General features: G+C 38.0%; 1 protein-coding gene across 4 annotated transcripts in view; it reads right to left on the bottom strand.

Moving 5' to 3' along the window:
* The window catches only part of DNAL1 (dynein axonemal light chain 1), a 42864-nt gene extending 20344 nt beyond the window's left edge, over positions 1-22520 (bottom strand). Inside the window, exons 1-6 of one of the 4 annotated variants that reach the window (XM_060295030.1) lie at positions 22436-22485; positions 13855-13895; positions 13400-13438; positions 9607-9716; positions 6449-6504; positions 616-671 (exon numbers count right to left, since the gene is read on the bottom strand). In XM_060295030.1, the coding sequence (XP_060151013.1) occupies positions 616-671; positions 6449-6504; positions 9607-9716; positions 13400-13438; positions 13855-13857 (264 nt within the window). In that variant the 5' untranslated portion in view covers positions 13858-13895; positions 22436-22485. Of the gene's footprint in view, positions 1-615; positions 672-6448; positions 6505-9606; positions 9717-12502; positions 12652-13399; positions 13439-13854; positions 13948-22435 lie in introns of those variants that run through there. The other 3 variants (XM_030831654.2, XM_030831655.2, XM_060295031.1) reach the window with 3 other exon arrangements.
* Between the last annotated feature and the right edge of the window lie 927 nt (positions 22521-23447).

Raw genomic sequence — 23447 nt, 5'->3', positions numbered from 1 at the left:
ACCACATAGGAAGATAACATAAATTTGGAAAAATATATAAATTAGGAAAATATAAAATTAGAATTTAAAATTTTCTGGCCAGGCAGAAACTTGAGATAATTTTTAACAGTAAAATTTAATGGAAATAATTATCTATTTGGAATATATATGCCTTGTTTTTCTTCACTGCATTCATCACCACCTGATGTATTATTATGCAGTTATTTTCTAGTCCGTCTCCCTCCACTATAATTTAAATTCAATGAGAGCAAGGACTTTATTTTATATCCTGCTGTATCTCTAGTGCCTACAACAGTGCCTGGCTAAAAGTAGGCATTCAGGAAATATATTGAATGAATTTGCTGAATGAATGAATGACATGGAAAAAATGATCTTTATATACTAAGTAAAAAAAAGAGATGCAAGACAATATATATGGTATGATTTCATTCTCTACATATCCACCAAAGAATAGGAAAAAAAGGCAAGAAAGGTGTCAATCAAAATGTTAGCAGTGGTTTATAGGTAATTTTTATATTTGCTTTTCTATTTTGTAAAGTTTCTGCAACAGACAAGTATTATTTGCATACTCAAGAAAAAGAGTGTATTTTTTTTAAGTAATAAATAACAACCTACCAGTCCATTTAAGTTCTTTATGTTGTTTCTTCCTAAAGACAATATTCTCAAGTTTTCTGTAGAGGAAAGAAAACAATTTTGGTTTATTAGAATCATATTACACAATTGTTATAAATCTAATATAATAAAGCTTTAATACATTTATATAGGGACTTCTCTGGTGGTGCAGTGGTTAAGAATACGCCAGCCAACGCAGGGGACACGGGTTCAAGTCCTGGTCCAGGAAGATCCCACATGCCACAAAGCAACTAAGCCCATGTGCCACAACTACTGAGCCTGCACTCTAGAGACCTTAAGCCACAACTACTGAGTCCGCGTGCCACAACTACTGAAGTCTTGTGCCTAGAGTTCGTGCTCCACAGCAAGAGAAGCCGCCGCATTGAGAAGCCCACGCATTGCAGCCAAAAAGTAGCCCCGCTCACTGCAACTAGAGAAAGCCCGTGTGCAGAAACAAAGACCCAATGCAGCCAAAAAGTTAAAAAAAAATTTTTTTAAATTAAAAATACATTTATATAATAAATATTCTTATATAATAAAAAAGGCTGTATTAATAAAAAATGGTAATCAAGTAAGAAATAACATAGATATATCACTAAGGTAAACACTACAATTGCACATCATGTCAGTGTTAAATTTTAAATGGTTAGCTATTTGAAATGCATGGTTTTAATACTACAAGGATAAAATAAGAGTAAAGAAGATTTGAACTTTAAATTTGGAAGCATATATATTTCAAACCTCTTATAATATGAGGACTTACACTAGAAAATAGAAAACATATTTGGTCCACCTTGCTCCACAAAGGATTAGAAGTGAAATCAAATGAATCAGTATTTTAAAAATCTTTTGCTTTCATATTTTTAAATAATTAGATTGTGATTGGTTAAAAAATGTCTATTTTTATTTTTTAAAAGAATGTTTCTATTTTTATATCTATAGGCTATTTCTGAAAGAGAAAAGTAGAAACAGTGGTTGGTTTGGGGGAGGAACTGAGAGTCAGTCTATGGTCAGAGGAAGATATTTTTATTTATATTTATTTATTAAATATTTATTTATTTATTTATTTAATTTTGGCTGCAACGGGTCTTAGTTGCAGTATGCGGGATCTTCATTGCGGCATGAGGGATCTTTTTTTTTTTTTTTTTTTGCGGTTCGCAGGCCTCTCACTGTTGTGGCCTCTCCCGTTGCGGAGCACAGGCTCCGGACGCGCAGGCTCAGCGGCCATGGCTCACCGGCCCAGCCGCTCCGCGGCATGTGGGATCCTCCCGGACCAGGGCACGAACCCGTGTACCCTTCCCAGCCGCTCCGCAGCATGTGGGATCCTCCCGGACCAGGGCACGAACCCATGTCCCTTGCATTGGCAGGCAGACTCTCAACCACTGAGCCACTAGGGAAGCCCATGAGGGATCTTTAGTTGAGGCATGTGGGTTTCTTAGTTGTGGCATGAGGACTCTTAGTTGCTGCATGCAAACTCTTAACTGCAGCATGCATACGGGATCTAGTTCCCTGACCAGGGATCGAATCCAGGCCCCCTGTATTGGGAGCGTGGAGTCTTACCCACTGGACCACCAGGGAAGTCCCTGGAGGAAGACATTTTTAACTGTACCCTCTTCTGAACTATGTGCATAAAACCATGTACATACATTATTTTTCAAAATTAAAATAAAAGATTTCTAGTAAAACACAGGAAACCTCACTTTTGTCCTAAAAATCTACTGTGATTACTTATGCATAAGTTATACATTTAATTTTCACAACTCAAACTTCTATAACTATGCTGTCCAGTTTGGTAGTTACTAACCACATGTGGCTATTTAATTTAATTAAAATTAAATACGATAAAAAATTCAGTTTCTCTGTCACATTAATCACATTTCAAGAGCTTAATAGCTACATATGGCTAGTGGCAACTATATTGGTACAGTGCAGATAATTCTATTGGATGGCACTGTTCTATAACATCCATAAATCAATGGTTAAGAGCACAAATCCATAACTGAGTTCCAATCCTACCTCTCTAGGGAAGTAACCAAACCTGTTAGAATCTCAGTTTTCTCATATGTAAAATGAGGAAGTATAGGATCTACCTTATAAGAGTATAAGGATTAAATGAGATAGTTGTCTAAAATATTCAGCACAAGGCCTAATCCATGGTAAGTACAAATAAATGATGTGTGTGTGTGTGTGTATCAGGCATATATAGCGAGAGAGAAGTCAAGAAATTACCAAGGAGTTTGGCCTGAGCAACTAGAAGAATGCAGTTGTCACTATCTGAGACAGACACACAAGAAGTTGGGTTAACTAGGGCTGGGGAAGGACATCAGGACTCAGTATTGGACATGTTAAGTATGAGATGTCCAGTAGACATCCAATGGAAATGTCGGGCAACTGAATGTGTGAATCTGGAGTTCAGAGGAGATGTATGGACTAGAGATATAAATTTTGGAGCCATCAGCATGTAGATGGTAAAGCCATGATCTGGATGAGATAATCTAGGGAGTAGGTGAAGACAGAAAAGAGAAAAGGTCCAAGAACTGAGTCCCCAGATACTCCAACATTTAAAATTTGAGGACATGAGACTGGGAAGAAGTAGCCAAAAAGGCAGGAGAAACTCAGAAGGGTACAGTGTCCTAGAAATCCAATATTGAAATTGCTTCAGAGAGAAAAGAAATCATCCATGTCAAAATACACTTAGGTCAACTAAGTTAAGAACTGATCCCAGAAATCAGAGATAACAGATATATACAAATCTTTTAAAGATAGTATCTAACTTAAATATATACAACTCCTTTTTTAAAAAATGCACATGAAAATGGCAATGAAAGTCTAAAGAGATCTTATTGCTGTATGGGGAAGTAAATTATGATATCAAACTTAATAGATTAACTCTTCTAACATTACAGAATTATGTATTTTCCGTATTTTATATGTTGCATAAGTAGAGAGCACCACTAGAAGGAAAACACTGTTTTTTTCTTCTTAGGTCCTGACGAAATCAAAACAATATCTTAAAGTTTTAGTAAACTAAAGGAGTATACTTTTTTACCAAGAAACTTTACTTTCTAATCTTTAATATGAGAGTATTAGTATTCACATTGTACATCTTTTTAGTCACAGTTTTGAACATAGTCATGTCATACAGTTTTCTAGTCACAGTTTTGAAACAATATATATTGCTGTTAGAGTTATTCTGCCTTATAACCCCGCTGTTAAATAGGAATACCTACTTATTTCAGATCCTCTTATCACAGTGTAGTACGTAAGACTATAGTGCTCATGAAAGGAAAGGGGTGGGAGGCAAGCTAGCGTCATATATTCAATCTTTTGCATGAATCAGTTGGCTTCATAGTCACAGACAAAGTGTATTCTCTCCATAGACTGCAGAAATACCATTTGTTATAAGCAGAACTAAACTGAGATGCATCAAATATAGCAAATACATGGTACAAATGCCTATTCTCTCTCATTCCATGCCTACATCAGATATCAATAATTGATCAAGGTACTCTTTTCCACTGAATTTTTGGAACTCTTCTTCATATGACTTTCCTGAGAGTCACTACTAATTGACCAAAGAGAATATGAGTTCAAACCCATTACCAGCCTTATATAGGTTTTTCATATTTTCATTTTCATATTGTCACAGTCATGTTTTTATGAAAGAAAAGCATGTTATCCATACTGATAAATAATGTTATCAATTTAGTCTCCTTTAAGCAAGTTATTTCAAATACCGACAAAGAATAGGGAATAAAATGAAACATAAATTGTTTAATGAGTCAGTGAAAAATGGAATAGACTGAATCATCTTATATACAACTCTAATAGTAAACACTTCCTCTCCAGCACTATATAAATACTGAGTGCAACTTTGAGTACAGTACTGGGGGGAATGGAGATTTGGAATAGAAGATAGATTAATAAGATGTGATGTTTGCCCTAAAGGAGCTCATTATCTGAAGAGACAGAACATATTCCTCACTAACTATAATAACAGCTAATATTTCTTGAGCATTTATATGCACTAGGCACTATTCTAAGAACTTTATACATACCACTCATTTAATCTTTACAATAACTATATGAAGTAAGTAATTATTATTATAATCTAAGGTAGACTGTTATAAATGTTCCCAAGAAAGAGTAATTATTATGATGATGGAGATTAAAGAAGTCTTTAGGGGTCTCCCTCTAAATGACATTTAAACTTGGCATTCTTAATCTTAATTTTGTTTCTTGTAGGGTTTTCCTGCTAGAGGAAGGGGCTGTTCTCAATGAAAAGCACTGCACTATCAAGTGCACAAAGTCATAAAAAAAGAATTATATGTTTGGGTGTGAAGAGGATGTCACAAGCTTTTAGATGACCCTGAATGCAACCTTAAGGCATCTGGTCTTTACCAGGCAAAGGGGAGGCATTAAAGATCTCTGATCTGGAGGAATGATAATGAGAACAAATTTTTAAAAAGAAAACTCTGGTGTCAGTGCTGAAGGTCAATGGAAGAACAGAAAGATAGGAGACAAGGAGATCAATTGGGAGGCTATAACAGAAGTTGTAAGGCAGTGTTTTTTCAAACTGTGGGTCATGTGAAATCAACTTAGTGGGTTGTGACAAGCATTTAAAAACAATGAAATCACGCTAAAAAAATTTATACTGGAACCTATGCTATAAGGGTAACTATTGTTTTACAAATTTTAATCCAGTTCATATGCATATGCTATATTTGATATGTGTATTCATACGAATATATATATATACTGAGTCGTTAATTCAAAGGTATTTCTTACTGTGGGAAGTGGTAAAAAACATTTGAAAAATATGACCTAAGGGGGAGATGATGAGGGTCTAAATTAAAGCTGTAGCTCCTGGAAGTGGAAAAGCAACAAATTATTTGAGAGCTCTTTCGAAGAATAGAGTTAACAGGACTTACTGATGAACTTGCATGTAGGGCCTGAGGGAAGTAAAGGGAAATATGATACACTAAATAATGGCTCACCAAAAGATACCTATATCCTAATCCCTGGAACCTGTGAATGTTACTATATATGGGGAAAAAGTACTTTGCAGATATGATTAAGTTAGGGATCTTAAGATGGGGAGAGTATCCTTGATTACCCAGGTGCTCCCTAAATGCAATCACATGTATCCTCATAAGAGGGTGACAGAGAAAGATATGACAGAGACAAAAGAGGAGAAGGCAATATGACGACAGAGGCAGATATTGGAGTGACACAGTCACAAGCCACGGAATCTGGCAGCCATCAGAATCAAGAAAAGGTAAGGAAAAAATTCTCCCCTGAAGCCTCTAGAGAAGGTGTGGCCCTCTTGATTTTGGCCCAGTGAAACTGATTTCAGACTTCTGGCCTCTAGAACAGTGAGGGAATACATTTCTGCAGTTTTAAGCCACCAAGTTTCTGCAGCCACAGGCAACTAGCACAAGGAGCCTTGGCAACTGGGAAGATGTCGATGTCATTAACAAAGACAAGGAGCATAGGAAAAACAGGGATGGTGAAGAATAAAATTTTAAATATAATAAGTATGAAACACAAGATAAATCTGAACAAAAAAATATAAAAAACCTCATTTTCTATTTAAGATATTTCAATTCTAACACTACAAAAACTTTATAATGTCTTTAAACTGTTCCGGTTTCATGTTATCTCTACTTTTCTTTGGATAATTAAATAAGACACATGGTTTATATATTCTTTCTGACATCCGACAATTACTGCGGTTAAAACAGGTGCCAGCTTCTAGGATTATGTAGTGCCTCTGGAATGTTTATTCCAAATAACTACAAAATCCAAGAACCATCTGTTACTGTGGATCACTTACTTAAGCCATTCAGGTTTGCAATTTTTTCAATGCAGTTTGTAGACAGTGAAAGCTTCCTAAAAAAAAAAAAAAAAAAGGAACACTTGAATTAATAAGAAAAAAATGTTAATGGTATATCAGAAATTATTCCTCAAGTGTCCACAGAAGATGATATTTAAGTCACATTTCCTTTTACACTGAATCCTTTTTTCCCTCTCAGACGTGACATGTATTCCTTCATTTTGAAATCTTCATACTTTTTCCCTGATTACAAAAGTTAATATACACTATTGTATAAAATCAAAGAAACCTTTTTGAGGGTAATTTGGTGTTATCTATTAAATTTTTAAATGCATGTATTCTTTGACCCACTATCTGCCACTAAAGCAAACAATACTGGGCTATACATACCAACTTGGGAAAATGTCCATGATATGTGTATAACAAAAAGTTATGTAATCCTAACCACCCCACACATTCCCCCAGAGATAATGACTTTTAATAGTTCATATATATTTTTCTAGATTTTTTTCCTATACATACTTTAATTGTATAAAAACAAATTTTTAAAGGGAGCATAATTACACGTTATTAATCTTTCTTTCTTGACAAAAATGTTTAATGTCTTAGTAAATATCATGCAAAGAATATAACAAAGGCTAATTTTATTGAACGCTTTATGTGTGCCTAGTATTCTTCTAAGTATTTTACATGTATTAACTATTTTAACCATCAGAACAATCCTATGAAATAAGTATTATTATCCAAATTTTACAAATGAGGAAACTGAGGCACAAAGATGTTAAGCAATTTGCCTGATATTATACAACCAGAAAGTAGCACAGGCAAATTTAAGACGCCAAAAAACTGACTCTAGAACATATGATCTTAGCCTTCTGATCTGACCTGAAGAGGAATTCTTCTTTTTTTTTTTGCTTGAAACACTAAAAGCAATTACTATACACTGTAAATTACTGGTCAAATCTGTGTATTTTCTAGTCATTCCCCATTCTCAAGAACAACCAGTTAAAGTGAAAAATGGACTGGAAAATCTGGGACTACGGTTGGGGAATGTTTCTTTAATTGTTGTTTAGGCAACCTGCTCAAAGAGTGTCAGCAAAAATATGAACAGGGTGACTCTTTCTAAGCAGTTTCCAAGGTACTTTGGTATGGGGTAGAGAACCTTCTCAAATGCTTGCCTTTGAAATGGCTTTATGATAAAAAGATATTTGACGACTTTGGAATAATTCTCTTTGAAATCATGATTTTTGAAGCCAAAAACACATCTAAGGTGGGTTTTTATGTAATACATTGTGTTCTCATCACAAAGGAGAAGTTGCATACAATAACTAAATATGTTTGCTTTTCCCTTTAATTCCAAAGACAGATATTAGTCTAATGCATGAGTTCACAAATATGCATCTAAGAGTCATTCAGATTGCTTATTATAAATACAGATACCTAGTTTCATCAGTAGATTCTGTTTCTATAAATTTGGAGTGGGACAAGGAGATTCTTACATAGGTAGTCAGGGGACCACAGTTAGAAAAACACAGGATGAAGAAATCAGAAAAAACCCCAAGTGATTCTGTAACATTCTACACCCCTGACAAGACACTGCAGCCTGAGAGCACGGTTACAAGGTGTCATGGTATATAATTGCCTCAAATTAGCCACAGAACCCTGCTAAAAAGTGTGTATTTAGAAAATAAGTTAAAAGGAATAAATATAGATCTGATACTTAAAGCTTGGATAAATAGGATTACAAATAAATGTAACTTGATCCCAATTAGGAAAAAAAAATTAGAAGGCTCTATATCAAAATGCTGAGACTTCCCTGGCAGTCCAATGGCTAAGACTCTGCGCTTCCATTGCAGGGGGCAGGGGTGAGATCCCTGATCCTTGGTCGGGGAACTAAGATCCCACATGCCCTGCGGTGTGGCCAAAAAGTTAAAAAAATAATAAAATAAAATAAAAAACAAAATGCTAACACTGGTTCTCAAAAGGTGTGCAATTTTGGTTGATATTATTTCCCTTTCTTTGTGCTTTTAATATTTTCTAGTGTTTTTTTTAAAATTATTTTGTGTCCCTCATGACTTTTAAAGAGGGCTTTTTTTTTTTTTTTTTTTTTTGGCTGCGTTGGGTCTTCGTTGCTGTGCGCGGACTTTCTCTAGTTGTGGTGAGTGGGGGCTACTCTTCATTGCGCTGTGCGGGCTTCTCATTGCAGTGGCTTCTCTTGTTGCGGAGCACAGGCTCTAGGCACGTGGGCTTCAGTAGTTGTGGCACGTGGGCTCAGTAGTTGTGGCTCGTGGGTTCTAGAGCACAGGCTCAGTAGTTGTGGTGCACGGGCTTAGTTGCTCCGCAGCATGTGGGATCTTCCCAGACCAGGGATCAAATCCGTGTCCCCTGCATTGGCAGGCAGATTCTTAACCACTGTGCCACCAGGGAAGCCCTTCTAGGTGCTTTACAATGTATTTTCATAGTCTGAAAAGTACTTTTTAAAGCAGTATCTCTATGCCTCTGAGTAAGTACAGTATTGACTTTGGTGGATAATCTTACAAGAGGAAGTACTAGATTTTATGATAGAGAAAAGTTTAATTGTGTTATTTAGCTTCTCCTAAGAGACAAGGAAATTTCTATTCTCCAGGCATATTGTAAAAATTATACTGTAAAAAAATACAGGGGCTTCCCTGGTGGCGCAGTGGTTGAGAGTCTGCCTGCCGATGCAGGGGACACTGGTTCGTGCCCTGGTCCGGGAGGATCCCACAGGCTGCGGAGCAGCTGGGCCCGTGAGCCATGGCCGCTGAGCCTGCGCGTCCGGAGCCTGTGCTCTGCAACGGGAGAGGCCACAACAGTGAGAGGCCCGAGTACCGCAAAAAAATAAAAAATAAAAAAATACAGTACAGGATTATTCAGGATTACTCTATTAATAATCCTAGAAACCAATAATCTTTTATGTTTGGCTTTGCCAAAGTGAGAATCAGAAAAAGAAAGAAAGAAGGGAGGGAGAGAGGGAGGGAGGAAAGAAGGAAGGAAGGAAGGAAGGAAGGAAGGAAGGAAGGAAGGAAGGGAAATGAAGATCAAGAAAATAAATATATTTTTCTAGTTTGTGTATTTAGAAAAGGAAGTGAAACTTAACAGCAATACTAGAAAGGACGAAAAAAGACAAGAGAACTTACTCGCAATTAACAAGCATGGACAAGGACGCATCCATCTTCTCTATAGGGGGAATCTGGGCATACAGCTTTATCTCTCTGGCTTCGGATGGCTTCTGACTGGTTTTCTCTTCCTATGTTAAAAATTAATTTGGAAGAAAATAATCCAAATGTGGAACTAAAAAAGGCCAAAATTTCTCAAGGCTTTTCAATGTTTATTTCAAAACAATTATTAAAATTCAATAATTCTGTACATTCCTGACAGTTTACTTATTGACAACATTTACTTACTGAACTTGATAACTAGCCTTATACATGGCTGATTCAGATAATTCACTGTTAGGTCTCAACCAAATGGAAAAGAGGAGGAAAGAAAATAACTTTTATTTCCGTAATTTAAAAAATCCTTTTAGAGCCTATCAATTAATAAACAAAACACAACAACAAAAACATTTTCCTGGGAAGAATTCCTTGTCCCTAAACAAACTTTTCCTAAGTGTCAGATTCAGACCTATAAGATCAACTCTTTCTGTCATCTCATCTTTCTGTTCCTACATACAATTTAGTCAGAGCTAGAACCACCAAATACCAAGAATTTGGGAAGATTTTCTCTTTATGACAGAGCTGAGGTCAAATTTATTTGCTCTACAATAATTTACTACTAAATTCTACCCTAGAGTTTAATTTCAGTACTAAGTATGCAGTTTAAATTTTAATTACCAGTATATGCTGCCTAATAATAGTTTCTAAGTACCTCAATACTTAGAGTTAGCTCTCTCTCTCCAACAAAACAAGAAGATCCTACAGCTCAGGGACCATTTTCTTGCTTTCCTATATTTTCTATAACCTGATATTAGACACAAAAGAAGCTTGTATTTAAAAAATCAAATCACAACACATCAATAACAGAAAATATATAATCAGTTGAAAGAGATCTAATACACATTCACTCAGTATTTTTTTTGTGCCATGTATTTATAGGTTAGGAGATGAGAGACTGACACCAAGTAGATCCTTAATAAATGTTGGGTTAATGAGTGCAAGAATGAGCATAATGTCTTCAAATAATCTTAAAGTCAAAGATTTATGGCCATAATGTAATCTAGAAATAGAACCTACAAACCAAACCAAAAAACCAACCACTTGTTATTATAAATAAATAAAATAAAATCCTAAAATCTGATTGAAGGAAATCAAATCTAATACTAAGCCTACTCCACACTTTTTTATTAAACAAAACAGATCTTTCACTAAGCAGAAAAAATTTTTTTAATGTAATTAGAGTACAAAGAATTTTATAAGCACTAAAACAAAAATTCAAATATTTCATTATCCTACCCTTTTGTCTATTTTCCCTAGACACCAAGTTTCTTGAAAGAGTTTTTATTTAAAGCCCAGCTACAAAAGCAAAAGATACATTATTATACAAAAAAACAACTGATAACATAGTCAAATATGTTATCACTGGGCATAGCAATTGAGGAGCCATCTCTATACTCTATGGAAATTCTATCTATAATGCTGAAATACAACTGTTCAAACTTTATAGAATGTTATATTCAAAATATTTGTTTATATTTAATGCATTTTTTACAATGCAGTTTCCTAATATTACTATATGCTTTTAAAAATGTATTTTGTGTATGTATTATGTATTTTTTCCAGATATAATGATATATAGCACTGAATAAGTTTAATATATACAGCATAACAATTTGACTTACAAAATCATGAAATGATTACCACAATAAGTTTAGTGAACATCCATCATCTCATACAGATACAAAATAAAAGAAAAAGAAAAAAATTTTTCCTTGTGATGAGAACTCAGGATTTACTCTCTGAACTTTCATATATAACATACAGCAGTGTTAATTATATTAATCATGTTGTACATTACATCCCTAGTACTTATTTACCTTGTAACTGGAAGCCTGTACCTATTGACCATCTTCATCCAATTCCCCCTACCCCTACTCCTTAGCTCTGGTTACCACAAATCTGATGCCTTTTTCTATGAATTTGTTTGTTTGTTGAAATATAATTGACCTATAATACTATGTTAATTCCCAGTGTACAACATAGTGATCCAATATTTCTATACATTACAAAATGATCACTATTTTTTACAGATTTATTGAGATATAACTGACATATAACATTGTTTATGTTTAAGGTATATCATGGGATGCTTTGATACATATATACATTGCAAAATGATTACCAGAAAAAGGTTAGTTAACACATCCAGCACCTCATATAATAATTTTTTTGTGTGCTGAGAACATTTACGATCTACTCTCCAGACTTCCCTGGTGACACAGTGGTTAAGAATCTGCCTGTCAATGCAGGGGACATGGGTCCGAGCCCTGGTCCGGGAAGATCCCACATGTCGTGGAGCAACTAAGCAACTAAGCCCATGTGCCACAACTACTTAGCCTGTGCTCTAGAGCCCACAAGCCACAACTACTGAGCCCACATGCCACAACTACTGAAGCCCACACGGCTAGAGCCCATGCTCCACAGCAAGAGAAGCCACCGCAATGAGAAACCAGCACACCACAATGAAGAGTAGCCCCCGCTGGCTGCAACTAGAAAAAGCTGGCGTGCAGCAACAAAGACCTGACTCAGCCAAAAATAAATAAATTTATTTTTTAAAAAAATCTACTCTCTTAGCAACTTTCAAGTACATAATACAGTATTATTAAATATGCTGTACATTAGATCCCCAGAACTTATTGATCTTATAACTGGAAGTTTATACCCTTTGACCAACTTCTCCCCATTTCCTCCACTCAACTCTGGCCATCACCATTCTAATCTTTTTTTATGAGTTCAGCTTTTTTAGATTCCACATGTAAGTGAGATCATACAGTATTTGTCTTTAGCTACCTGACTTATGTCATTTAGCATAACGCACCCAAGGTCCTTCCATGTCGCAAATGGCAGGATTTCCTTCTTTTTATGGCTGAATAATATTCCATTGTATACAAATATACATTTTCTTCATCCATTCATCCACTGATGGGCATTTAGGTTGTTTTCATGTCTTGGCTATTGTGAATAATGCTGCAATGAACATGGGGATACAGGTATCTCTTTGAGATAGTGATTTCATTTCCTTCAGACATATATGCAGAAGTGGGACTGCTGGATCACATGGTAGATCTACTTTTAATTTTTTTTTTTTTTTTTTTTTGCGGTACGCGGGCCTCTCACTGTTGTGGCCTCTCCTGTTGCGGAGCACAGGCTCCAGACGCGCAGGCTCAGCGGCCATGGCTCACGGGCGCAGCCGCTCCGCGGCATGTGGGATCTTCCCGAACCGGGGCATGAACCCGTGTCCCCTGCATCGGCAGGCGGACTCTCAACCATTGCGCCACCAGGGAAGCCCGGTCAGATTTTTTTAATTGAAATTTTTATTGAGACACTTGAAAATTCATGTGCAGTTATAAAAAATAATACAGAGAGATCCCTTATACACTTTGCCCAGTTTCCCCCAATGGTAACATTTTTCAAAACTATAGTATAATATCACAACCAGGATATTGATATTGATGCAATCCACTGATTTTAATCAGATTTTCCCAATTTTATTTGTACTCACTTGTACATACGAGTGTGAATGTGTTTGCATGTGTGTATTAAGTTCTATACAATTTTATCACCTGTGTAGGCTCATGTATCCACTAACACCATCAAGATAGCTAAACAGTTCCAATACCACAAAGATCCCTTGTATTGAATGGTCATATTTAAATAATTATCAAAAAATTCTCTTTATGTAGTTTCTAGAAGAAGTAAAAACTTATGAACTCACCCATCTGGCTAGGGCTTCTTTGATTGTTGTTGCTTTTGCCTTAAAAAGAGAAGAAAAAACAAAGCTGTCTTTATTGGTGTGATTTGTTGACTCAATTTTCATGCAATAATTATTAGCCCTGGCATCTACCGTTAAAAAGATTAACTTCTTTTTTTGAGACTTTATATGCAAAGAGAGTGTTTTAATTTCCTGAAATCAGAAATACTCATTTAAATATCTCTCAGAGAAATTAAGGAAATCGTGATGTAATGTCAGATACTTCACTCCCACTTGGTTTACAAAAAACATATAGCTTTCAACACTGATATTAAAATATATCTTATTTCATTGATTCTAAGATTTATATCTTCTTTTATATTTTAATATCTTTGAAATTTGGATACATCTTACAACCAGGAACAATTTATAATTGCTGCAGCCAGGTATCACTGATGTAGTTTTAGAAAAATACTAACCATCTTGGACTTCCTTAGTAGTGCAGTGGTTAAGAATCCACCTGCCAATGCAAGGGAAACGGGTTTGAGCCCTGATCCGGGAAGATCCCACATGCCGCGGAGCAACTAAGCCTGTGTGCCACAACTACTGAGCCTGCGCTCTAAAACCTGCGAGCCACAACTACTGAAGCCCACGCACCTAGAGCCCGTGCTCCACAACAAGGGAGGCCACTGCAATGAGAAGCCCGCGTACCGCAATAAAGAGTAGTCCCTGCTCGCCGCAACTAGAAAGCCCACACACAGCAACGAAGACCCAACGCAGCCAAAAATAAATTAATTAATTAAGTTTTAAAAATTAACCTTCTTATTTAATACACATACTATATGCATTTTTATGTTTATCAAAGGATAACATATGATAAAAATCTATATGCCTAAATACATTTAAAAATAACTGTCAATAAGTACAAAATAAAAATTCTAAGTGATAGGAAATTATGCCATAGTTTAATTCTAACTTCTTATTTTTCTTTCTTAGTAGAACTAAAAATAATGTCGCACCTTATAATCAATAGTATCTTAGATTCAATTTATATGATATTAAAAATTTTAAAGGTAAGAAAAGGAAGACATTCTTTGACTCATTGCTGGAGCTCATTAAAAAAAAAGAGAGAGCCCTAAACAATAACAAAAGGAATTATGTCTATGAAATAAAGATACACTAATAAATAACACTTGAGTTAAAAATAAAATTATAAATTTAAGTAAAATAATAAAATTAAAGACAAAGAATGTCAATATTTGAGGAATATAACAATTAAAAGCAAACTTATGCTTCAAATACATTAATTTAAAAATGAGAGGGACTTCCCTGGTGGCGCAGTGGTTAAGAATCCACGTGCCAATGCAGGGGACACGAGTTCGAGCCCTGGTCCAGGAAGATCCCACATGCTGGGGAGCAACTGAGCCCATGCTCCACAACTACTGAGCCTGTGCTCTAGAGCCCGCGGGCCACAACTACTGAAGCCTGCGTGCCTAGAGCCCATGCACCGCAACAAGAGAAGCCACCGCAATAAGAAGTCTGTGCAGCACAACAAAGAGTAGCCCCTACTCGCCGCAACTAGAGAAAGCCTGCACACAGCAATGAAGACCCAACGCAGCCAAAAATAAATAAATAAAATAAAATAAAAATAAGAACAGGGAACTATATTCAATACCCTGTGATAACCCATAATGGAAAAGAATATGAAAAAGAATGTATATATATATACACACACATATATATAACTGAATCACTTTGCTGTATGGCAGAAGTAAACACAACATTGTAAATCAACTGTACTTGAATAAAATAAATTTTAAAAATATAAGAGAGAACAAGAGATGGAAAACAAATAAGTTAAGCATTCAAAATGTTTGAAAAGGTACATCATGAAGGCAGAAGGAGATACAAAGGAAGAAATCAATGAAAAACAGAATGAGAGGAAAAAAGATTAACAAAACTAAAAGTGGGTTCTGAAGTCTCGGGCAAGCTCAACTGAGCTAAAAAGAGAGATATACAAATTTAAAATATAGAATAAATAAGGGGAAGTAACACAGATATCACAGAGATTTTATTTATTTATTTATTTTTGACTGCATTGGGTCTTCATTGCTGCACGCGGGTTTTCTCTAGTTGTGGCGAGCGGGGGCTACACATCATTGCAGTGTGCGGGCTTCTCATTGTGGTGGCTTCTCTTGTTGTGGAGCATGGGCTCTAGGCACGCGGGCTTCAGTAGTTGTGGCATGTGGGCTCAATAGTTGTGGCTCGCGGGCTCTAGAGCACAGGCTCAGTAGTTGTGGCGCACAGGCTTAGTTGCTTCGCAGCATGTGGGATCTTCTCAGACCAGGGCTCAAACCTGGGTCCCCTGCATTGGCAGGCGGATTCTTAACCCCTGTGCCACCAAGGAATTCCCATCACAGAGATTTTAAGAATAAAATATTATAAGCAAATATATGGTAATAAGTTTGAAAACCTAGACAAAGTATGCATTTCTAGAAAAAACAAAAGTGCCAAAACTCACAAGAAGAATCAGAAAATTTGAATAGACTAATTACTATTTAAAACACTAAAAAGATAATCAGGGCTTCCCTGGTGGCGCAGTGGTTGAGAGTCCTCCTGCCAATGCAGGGGACATGGGTTTGTGCCCCGGTCCGGGAAGATCCCACATGCCGCGGAGCGGCTGGGCCCGTGAGCCATGGCCACTGAGCCTGCGTGTCCGGAGCCTGTGCTCCGCAACGGGAGAGGCCACAACAGTGAGAGGCCTGCATACCGCAAAAAAAAAAAAAAAAAAGATAATCAGAGATTTACCCTCACCTTCCTCCCCTAATACCCCAAGCCTAGATAAATTACAAGTTCTACCAAGCTTTCAGGGAACAGATATTCCTTGTTATATAAGGTGTTTCAGAAATCAGAAAAAAGAGGGAAAGTTTCCAACTTATTTTACGAGGCCAGAATAACCTTGATGCCATAACCAGATAAGGAGCCCTCTTTACTTTTCAAAACAGATTTGAAAATCCTAGATACAACATTAGATCTCCAAAGCCAATGGTGTATAATGATCATGATCAAAAATGGCTTATGCCAGGATCATAAGGATTGTTTAACAACAGAAAAGTCTATAAATATAAATCATTTATTAATGGATTAAAGGGGGAAAATCACATTTATTTCAGTAAGTGCAGAAAGAGCAGTTGATAAAGTTCTACAGCTGATATTAAAAGCTCTCAACTAAGGGTTAAAGTGAAATTTCTTACTTGATAAAAGCTACACATCAAAAAGCTTCAACAGGGGCTTCCCTGGTGGTGCGGTGGTTGGGAGTCCGCCTGCCAATGCAGGGGACATGGGTTTGAACCCTGGTCCGGGAAGATCCTACATGCTGCAGAGCAACTAAGCCCGTGTGCCACAACTACCGAACCTGCGCTCTAGAGCCTGCGAGCCACAACTACTGAGCCCATGAGCCACAACTACTGAAGCCTGCGTGCTTAGAGCCTGTGCTCCACAAGAGAAGCCACCGCAATGAGAAGCCTGCGCACCTCAACGAAGAGTAGCCCCTGCTCACTGCAACTAGAGAAAGCCCACGCGCAGCAATGAAGACCCAATGCAGCCAAAAATAAATAAATAAAATAAATTAATTTAAAAAATTTAAAAAGCTTCAACAAACACCACAGTTAAGGGAGCAATTCATTCATTTCAGCAAATATTTATTGATTACCTCCTATGTACCAAACGTTCTTTCACTTGCTGAGGATATATCAGTGAACAAAACAAAGATCCCTGCCTTCATGGAATTTACATCTACTGGCAGGAGACAGATGGTAAATAATATAATAAATAAATAGATATAAATCATATAGTATATTAGAAGGTGACAATTACTAAGGAAAAAGAAAAAGCTGAGCTTGGTAAAGAGTATCAGGATGTGTGTATATGTGTATGGAGGGTTTATTTTAAAAAACGTGGTCAACGTGGGCCAAACTGGGAATGTAACATGAAAAGCATTCTCAAACTCCTAGAAGAGAACATAGGCAAAACATTCTCTGACATGAATTATAGCAATGTTTTCTTAGGTCAGTCTCCCAAGGCAATAGAAATGAAAGCAAAAATAAACAAAAGGAACCTAATCAAACTTAAAAGCTTTGCACAGCAAAGGAAACCATAAATAAAATGAAAAGACAATCTATGGGCTGGGAGAAAATATTTGTAAACGATGTGACTGACAAGGGCTAACTTCCAAAATACACAAATAGCTCATACAACACAGTAACAAACAAAACAAAACAAAACAAACAAACCAAAAAACCCAAACAACACAATCAAATAATGGGCAGGGGCTTCCCTGGTGGCACAGTGGTTGAGAGTCCACCTGCTGATGCAGGGGACACGGGTTCGTGCCCTGGTCTGGGAAGATCCCACATGCCGCGGAGCGGCTAAGCCCGTGAGCCATGGCCACTGAGCCTGCATGTCCGGAGCCTGTGCTCTGCAACGGGAGAGACCACAACAGTGAGAGGCCCACGTACCGCAAAAAAAAAAAAAAATGGGCAGAAGACCTAAACAGACATTTCTCCAAAGAAGACATGCAGATGGCCTATAAAAACATGAAAGATGCTCAACATCATTAATTATTAGAAAAATGCAAATCAAAACTACAATGAGGTATCACCTCACCCTGGTCAGAACAGCCATCACTAAAAAGTCTACATTGGGACTTCCCTGAAAGTCCAGTGGTTAAGACTCCACACTCCCAGTGCAAGAGGCAGGTTCGATCCCTGGTCAGGGAAGATCCCGCATGCCAAATGTGGCGACCAAAAAAGAAAAAAAAGTCTACACTGATTCACTTTGCTGTACATCTGAAACTAACACAACATTGTAAATCAACTATACTCCAATAAAAAAATTTTTTTAACTCTACAAATAATAAATCCTGGAGAGGGTGTGGAGAAAAGAGAACCCTCCTACACTGTTGGTGAGAATGTAAATTGGTGCAGCCAGTATGGAAAACAGTATGGAAGTTCCTTAAAAAACTAAAAATAGAGTTACCATATGATGCAGCAATCCCACTCCTGGGCATAAATCCAGAAAAAAACATAATTTGAAAAGATACATGCACCCCAATGTTCATTGCAGCACTATTTACAATAGCCAAAACATGGAAGCAACCTAAATGCCCAATGACAGATGAATGGATAAAGAAGATGTGGTACATATATACAATGGAATACTACTCAGCCATAAACAAGAAATAGTGCCATTTGCAGCAACATGGATGGACCTAGAGATTATCATAATAAGTGAAGTAAGCCAGAGAGAGAAAGACAAATATCATATGATATCACTTATATGTAGAATCTAAAAAAATGATACAAATGAACTTATTTACAAAACAGAGGCAGACTCACAGACATAGAAAACAAACTTATGGTTACCAAAGGGGAAAGGTGGAAGGAGGAATAAATTAGGAATTTGGGAGTAACATATACATACTACTACATATAAAACAGATAAACAACAAGAACCTACTGTAGAGCACAGGGAACTATATTCAATATTTTCTAATAAGCTATAATGGAAAAGAATATATATATTTAAATATGTATAACTGAATCACTTTGCTGTACACCAGAAAACACAACATTGTAAATCAACTATACTTCAATAAAAAAGAAAAAATATTCTCTCTAAGATCCCAAACACATCAAGGATGCCTATCTACTATCACTGCTACTGTTTAACATAGTACAACAGATCTTTATCAATATTACAATAAAAAGAAGTACAAATTGGAATGATCAAAGGAGGAAATAAAACACTATGTGCAGATGATCATCTGTGTAGAAAACACAATAGAATAAACTAACAAATACTAGAACAGATAGAGTATAGCAAATGAAGAACTCTGTTGACAAGTTAGAAAAATTAAGAGATGATATTTTCAATGTAAAAACAACAAAGGACTACTATCTAGAATATACAAGGAACTCCTAAAATTCAAAACCAAACAACCAAAAGAGGCAAAAGTTGGTAAAAAATGTAAACAGAAAATTCACAGAAACTGAAAGCCAGATGACTAATAGTGAGGTATTTGAACTCAATGAAAATCAGAGAAATGCAGAGTAAAACAATAGGATACTAAAATACATCCTCAAATTGGCAAAAGTTGGAAAGTTAGTGAGAATGTAGAGAAATAGAACTCTCATGCATTACTGAAGTAAGTAAGAACTAGTATAGCCATTCTGGAAACCAATCTGACAGTGCCTAGAGAAATTAAGTATGCATAGACTCTAGGACCTCGCAGTGTCATTCCTGGGTATACTTCCCAGAGAAATCCTTGCATGGGTCCAAAAAAAGACACCTATAAGAACACTTACAAGTTGGAAGCAATCTAGTTGTCTATAAATTGGTTCATAAGGTCACTAGTTCCCCTACAGATAGCGGGAGTCAAAACCTGAAATGCCTAAAGGACCAATAGACATCATTAATGTGTAAAGCTGGCCATGTAAAGAGGATAACCTCTACTTGGTTCTAGAAAACTGTTGGCAGGTGGACTTGGGACAAGAGTTACCCTAATATCACATTTCTCCAAATATGAAAACTCTATTAATTGAAAGTAACACCCTTATTTTATGTACCATTAAGAAAGACAAGATGCTGCCAATTACATCACACCATCATATTTCAGTAGTACAAAAATATGAAAAAAGATGTGTCTGATAGTGAAATATGGTATTTCTGATTTTTCAGAGAAGCCAGAAATCTGCGTTTTGATGTAAAATATGATCATTTTTAAGACACTGTAAGCTAATTTTTTAAGTTAAAAAACTATGTGTGGGGGCTTCCCTGGAGGTGCAGTGGTTGAGAACCTGCCTGCCAATGCAGGGGACACGGGTTCGAGCCCTGGTCTGGGAAGATCCCACATGCTGCGGAGCAACTAGGCCTGTGAGCCACAACTACTGAGCCTGTGTGTCTGGAGCCTGTGCTCCGCAACAAGAGAGGTCACGATAGTGAGAGGCCCGCGCACCGCGATGAAGAGTGGCCCCCGCTTGCCGCAACTAGAGAAAGCCCTTGCACAGAAACGAAGACCCAACACAGCCAAAAAAGAAAAAAAAAACTATGTGGGACTGTATTTCTAGAGGGCCCCAGAACTACGAGTTTGCAGCCTCAGCTAGCTTCATCTAATTACTAGTTGTGACTCTCTATTTGAAGATTTTCAATAATTCTCATGTTTCATACTTTCAGAATTATTTAGGGCTAGTCATTTCTTCACCTAAATATAAATTTAGGTTCAAGAATTTTTTACTTTCCTTGGTTTTCAGCTAAATGCCTGTGGAATAAAGTAAGGAAGGCAGAGGGGAAAACTGCGTTTAAAAGAGTAGGATTTAGGGACTTCCCTGGTGGCACAGAAGCCGCCTGCCAATGCAGGGGACATGGGTTTGAGCCCTGGTCCGGGAAGATCCCACATGCCGCGGAGCAACTAAGCCCATGCGCCACAACTACTGAGCCTGCACTCTAGAGCCCGCAAGCCACAACTACTGAGTCTGCACTCTAGAGCCGGCGAGCCACAACTACTGAAGCCTGCGCGCCTAGAGCCTGTGTTTCACAACAAGAGAAGCCACCGCAATGAGAAGCCTGCACACCGTAAGGAAGAGAAAGCTCCCGCTCCCCACAACTAGAGAAAAGACATAAAACAAATAAATTTATTTTTTTAAAAAAAAGAGTAGCATTTAATCTCGTGGTTGAGGTCAGGCATGATTTCCTCATCATTTTAATTTCTTGGACTCAATTTCTGCCCAGCTATATAGCAATGAAATCACAAAAAGAAGAAAACTAGTTAAACTTATTCTTTATAAATATTTCCATCAGGGGCTTCCCTGGTGGCGCAGTGGTTGAGAATCTGCCTGCTAATGCAGGGGACACGGGTTCGAGCCCCGGTCTGGGAGGATCCCACATGCCGCGGAGCAACTAGGCCCATTAGCCACAACTACTGAGCCTGCGTGTCTGGAGCCTGTGCTCCGCAACAAGAGAGGCTGCGATAGTGAGACGCCCGCGCACTGCGATGAAGAGTGGCTCCCGCTTGCCACAACTAGAGAAAGCCCTCGCACAGAAATGAAGACCCAACACAGCAAAACTAATAATAAATAAATTAATAAACTCCTACCCCCAACATCAAAAAAAAATTTCCATCAGGCAGGACAATCACATACTTTGCTAAATAGCTTTGGCTGGGTCTGTAACTAACCAACAACATCCCTTTTTCAACTACTAGTTGGATCTACCAAGTATGTAAGCAAGAGAGTGCTCACTTTACGTAGGAGTTGAGGAGCATCACTAGGTAAAACCATTACTTCATAAAGAGCTTTGATTAGATAGCCCGCCGACAGATTTCAAGTCTAAGACAGCAGTATTTCTCAAAGTGTTGTGGGAGCCCTCCAATTTTAGAATCATTTGAAATGCACATTCCTGAATCCCCCCCCAATTAATTAAACATTCATAATCTGCACTCCAACTTAGGCCAAAATCATACTCATGCATACTGAAATTTGAGAAACACTACCCTAATATGCTGTGTTAGAGAGGGTTTTATAATGTTACAATGTTACTAATAACTGAACTGACAGTCATTCAGAGGGCAACCTGGGCGTATCACAGGTTACAAATACTGCGGCAATCAGTGTTATACACATTCCTCTCGTAACCAACCCCCCCCTCTATCTCGCCGGGGCGGGGGGGGCGGATTACTCCCATGTAAAAAGATATCCTTATTCACACTCCCCCTTCCATCACCTTTCCCACTCTACTCCGCTCTTTGCTTTTTGCCCTCTGCTCTTTGCCCTCCCTTTTCTCTGCCAGAGTCTCTGGCAGAGATTAACCCAACCTCCAATCAGCCCCACACCACCCGGTGCCAGGGCTTCTCTTTCGCCTTAGGCCTCAGAATCTACCGAGCCAGCATCCGCTACCGGCTCCCTTCCGCTGTTTGAGGACCTCCGCCATCCTCAACCCTCCAGTTACCCTTTTCCACTTCCAATCTTCTCTCAGCTTTGGCTACGAGGCCTGGAGGGTACTCACCATTCCGGCGGTTGCTACTGTCACTGCTCTGGTTGCTAGGGCCCGCGGGGATCAGTGCGCATGCGCACCTCTTGGAGCTCTCCTTGGATCCCTACCCCGGCAGTGGTCTTTTCTCTCCGCCCTCAGTGTGGCGCAAGCAGGGCATTGTGGGACCGCGCGGTGTACGCCGGGGTCCTCCCGCTCCGCGGTTGCTAGCTACCCAGGGACTGCAAGCGCAGCAACTGGTGGCACAGAGGGGTCGAGAGCATAACCTCGTGGAGTGGTTGGGAGATGTCTTTTTCCCTTGTGAAAGTAATTTCAGCTAATCTGGAGTGACGTACCGGCTTAAAGTTTAAAACTTTGAAACCTCCCTGTAACAACTGCCACACCCCATAAAGGAACTTTAAAAATTCCCTTCCTTTGCAGATTGCCCTTCCCGTTCTCTTGACTCCCTGCTGTAATTTACCTAGTTGTCCGACTGAGGATACCCAGACACGGCTGCATTTCTTCAGTTAGCTTCTCCCAACCCCTTCAGGCAGCCTGAGGCGGCTGAAGCATGAAATGCTGGTTTTACATAACCGAGGTGTCTTTATACCCCCAACTATCAAATTAGCCAAAAACTAAAAATGTCCAGAGTTGCTAGGGGTATGGAGAAGTGGGGACGCATACATACACTGCTGTTTGTAATTGATACAGCCTTTCCGCAGGCTGTTGGCAATTTTAAAGCTTTAAAAACTTTTGCACCTCTGTGACCCAGCAGTTCCACTTCTAGGACTTCATCCTGAAGAAATAATCAGGCATATGCACAGAGATATATGTTCAAAGTTTTAACAGCGAAAAGAAAACCCAAATGTCAACAACAGAGAATTGGTATTATTAAGGATATTATGAGGGGGTTCCCTGGTGGTGCAGTGGTTAGGAATCCTCCTGCCAATGCAGGGGACACAGGTTCAAGCCCTGGTCTGGGAAGATCCCACATGCTGCGGAACAACTAAGCCCATGAGCCACAACTACTGAGCCTGAGCTCTAGAGC

Source organism: Globicephala melas, chromosome 2 (genome assembly GCF_963455315.2).
Source record: "Globicephala melas chromosome 2, mGloMel1.2, whole genome shotgun sequence".
Lineage (NCBI taxonomy): Eukaryota > Metazoa > Chordata > Mammalia > Artiodactyla > Delphinidae > Globicephala > Globicephala melas.
Note: the sequence above shows the minus strand (reverse complement) of the source record. Positions and strands in the feature narration are given on the sequence as shown.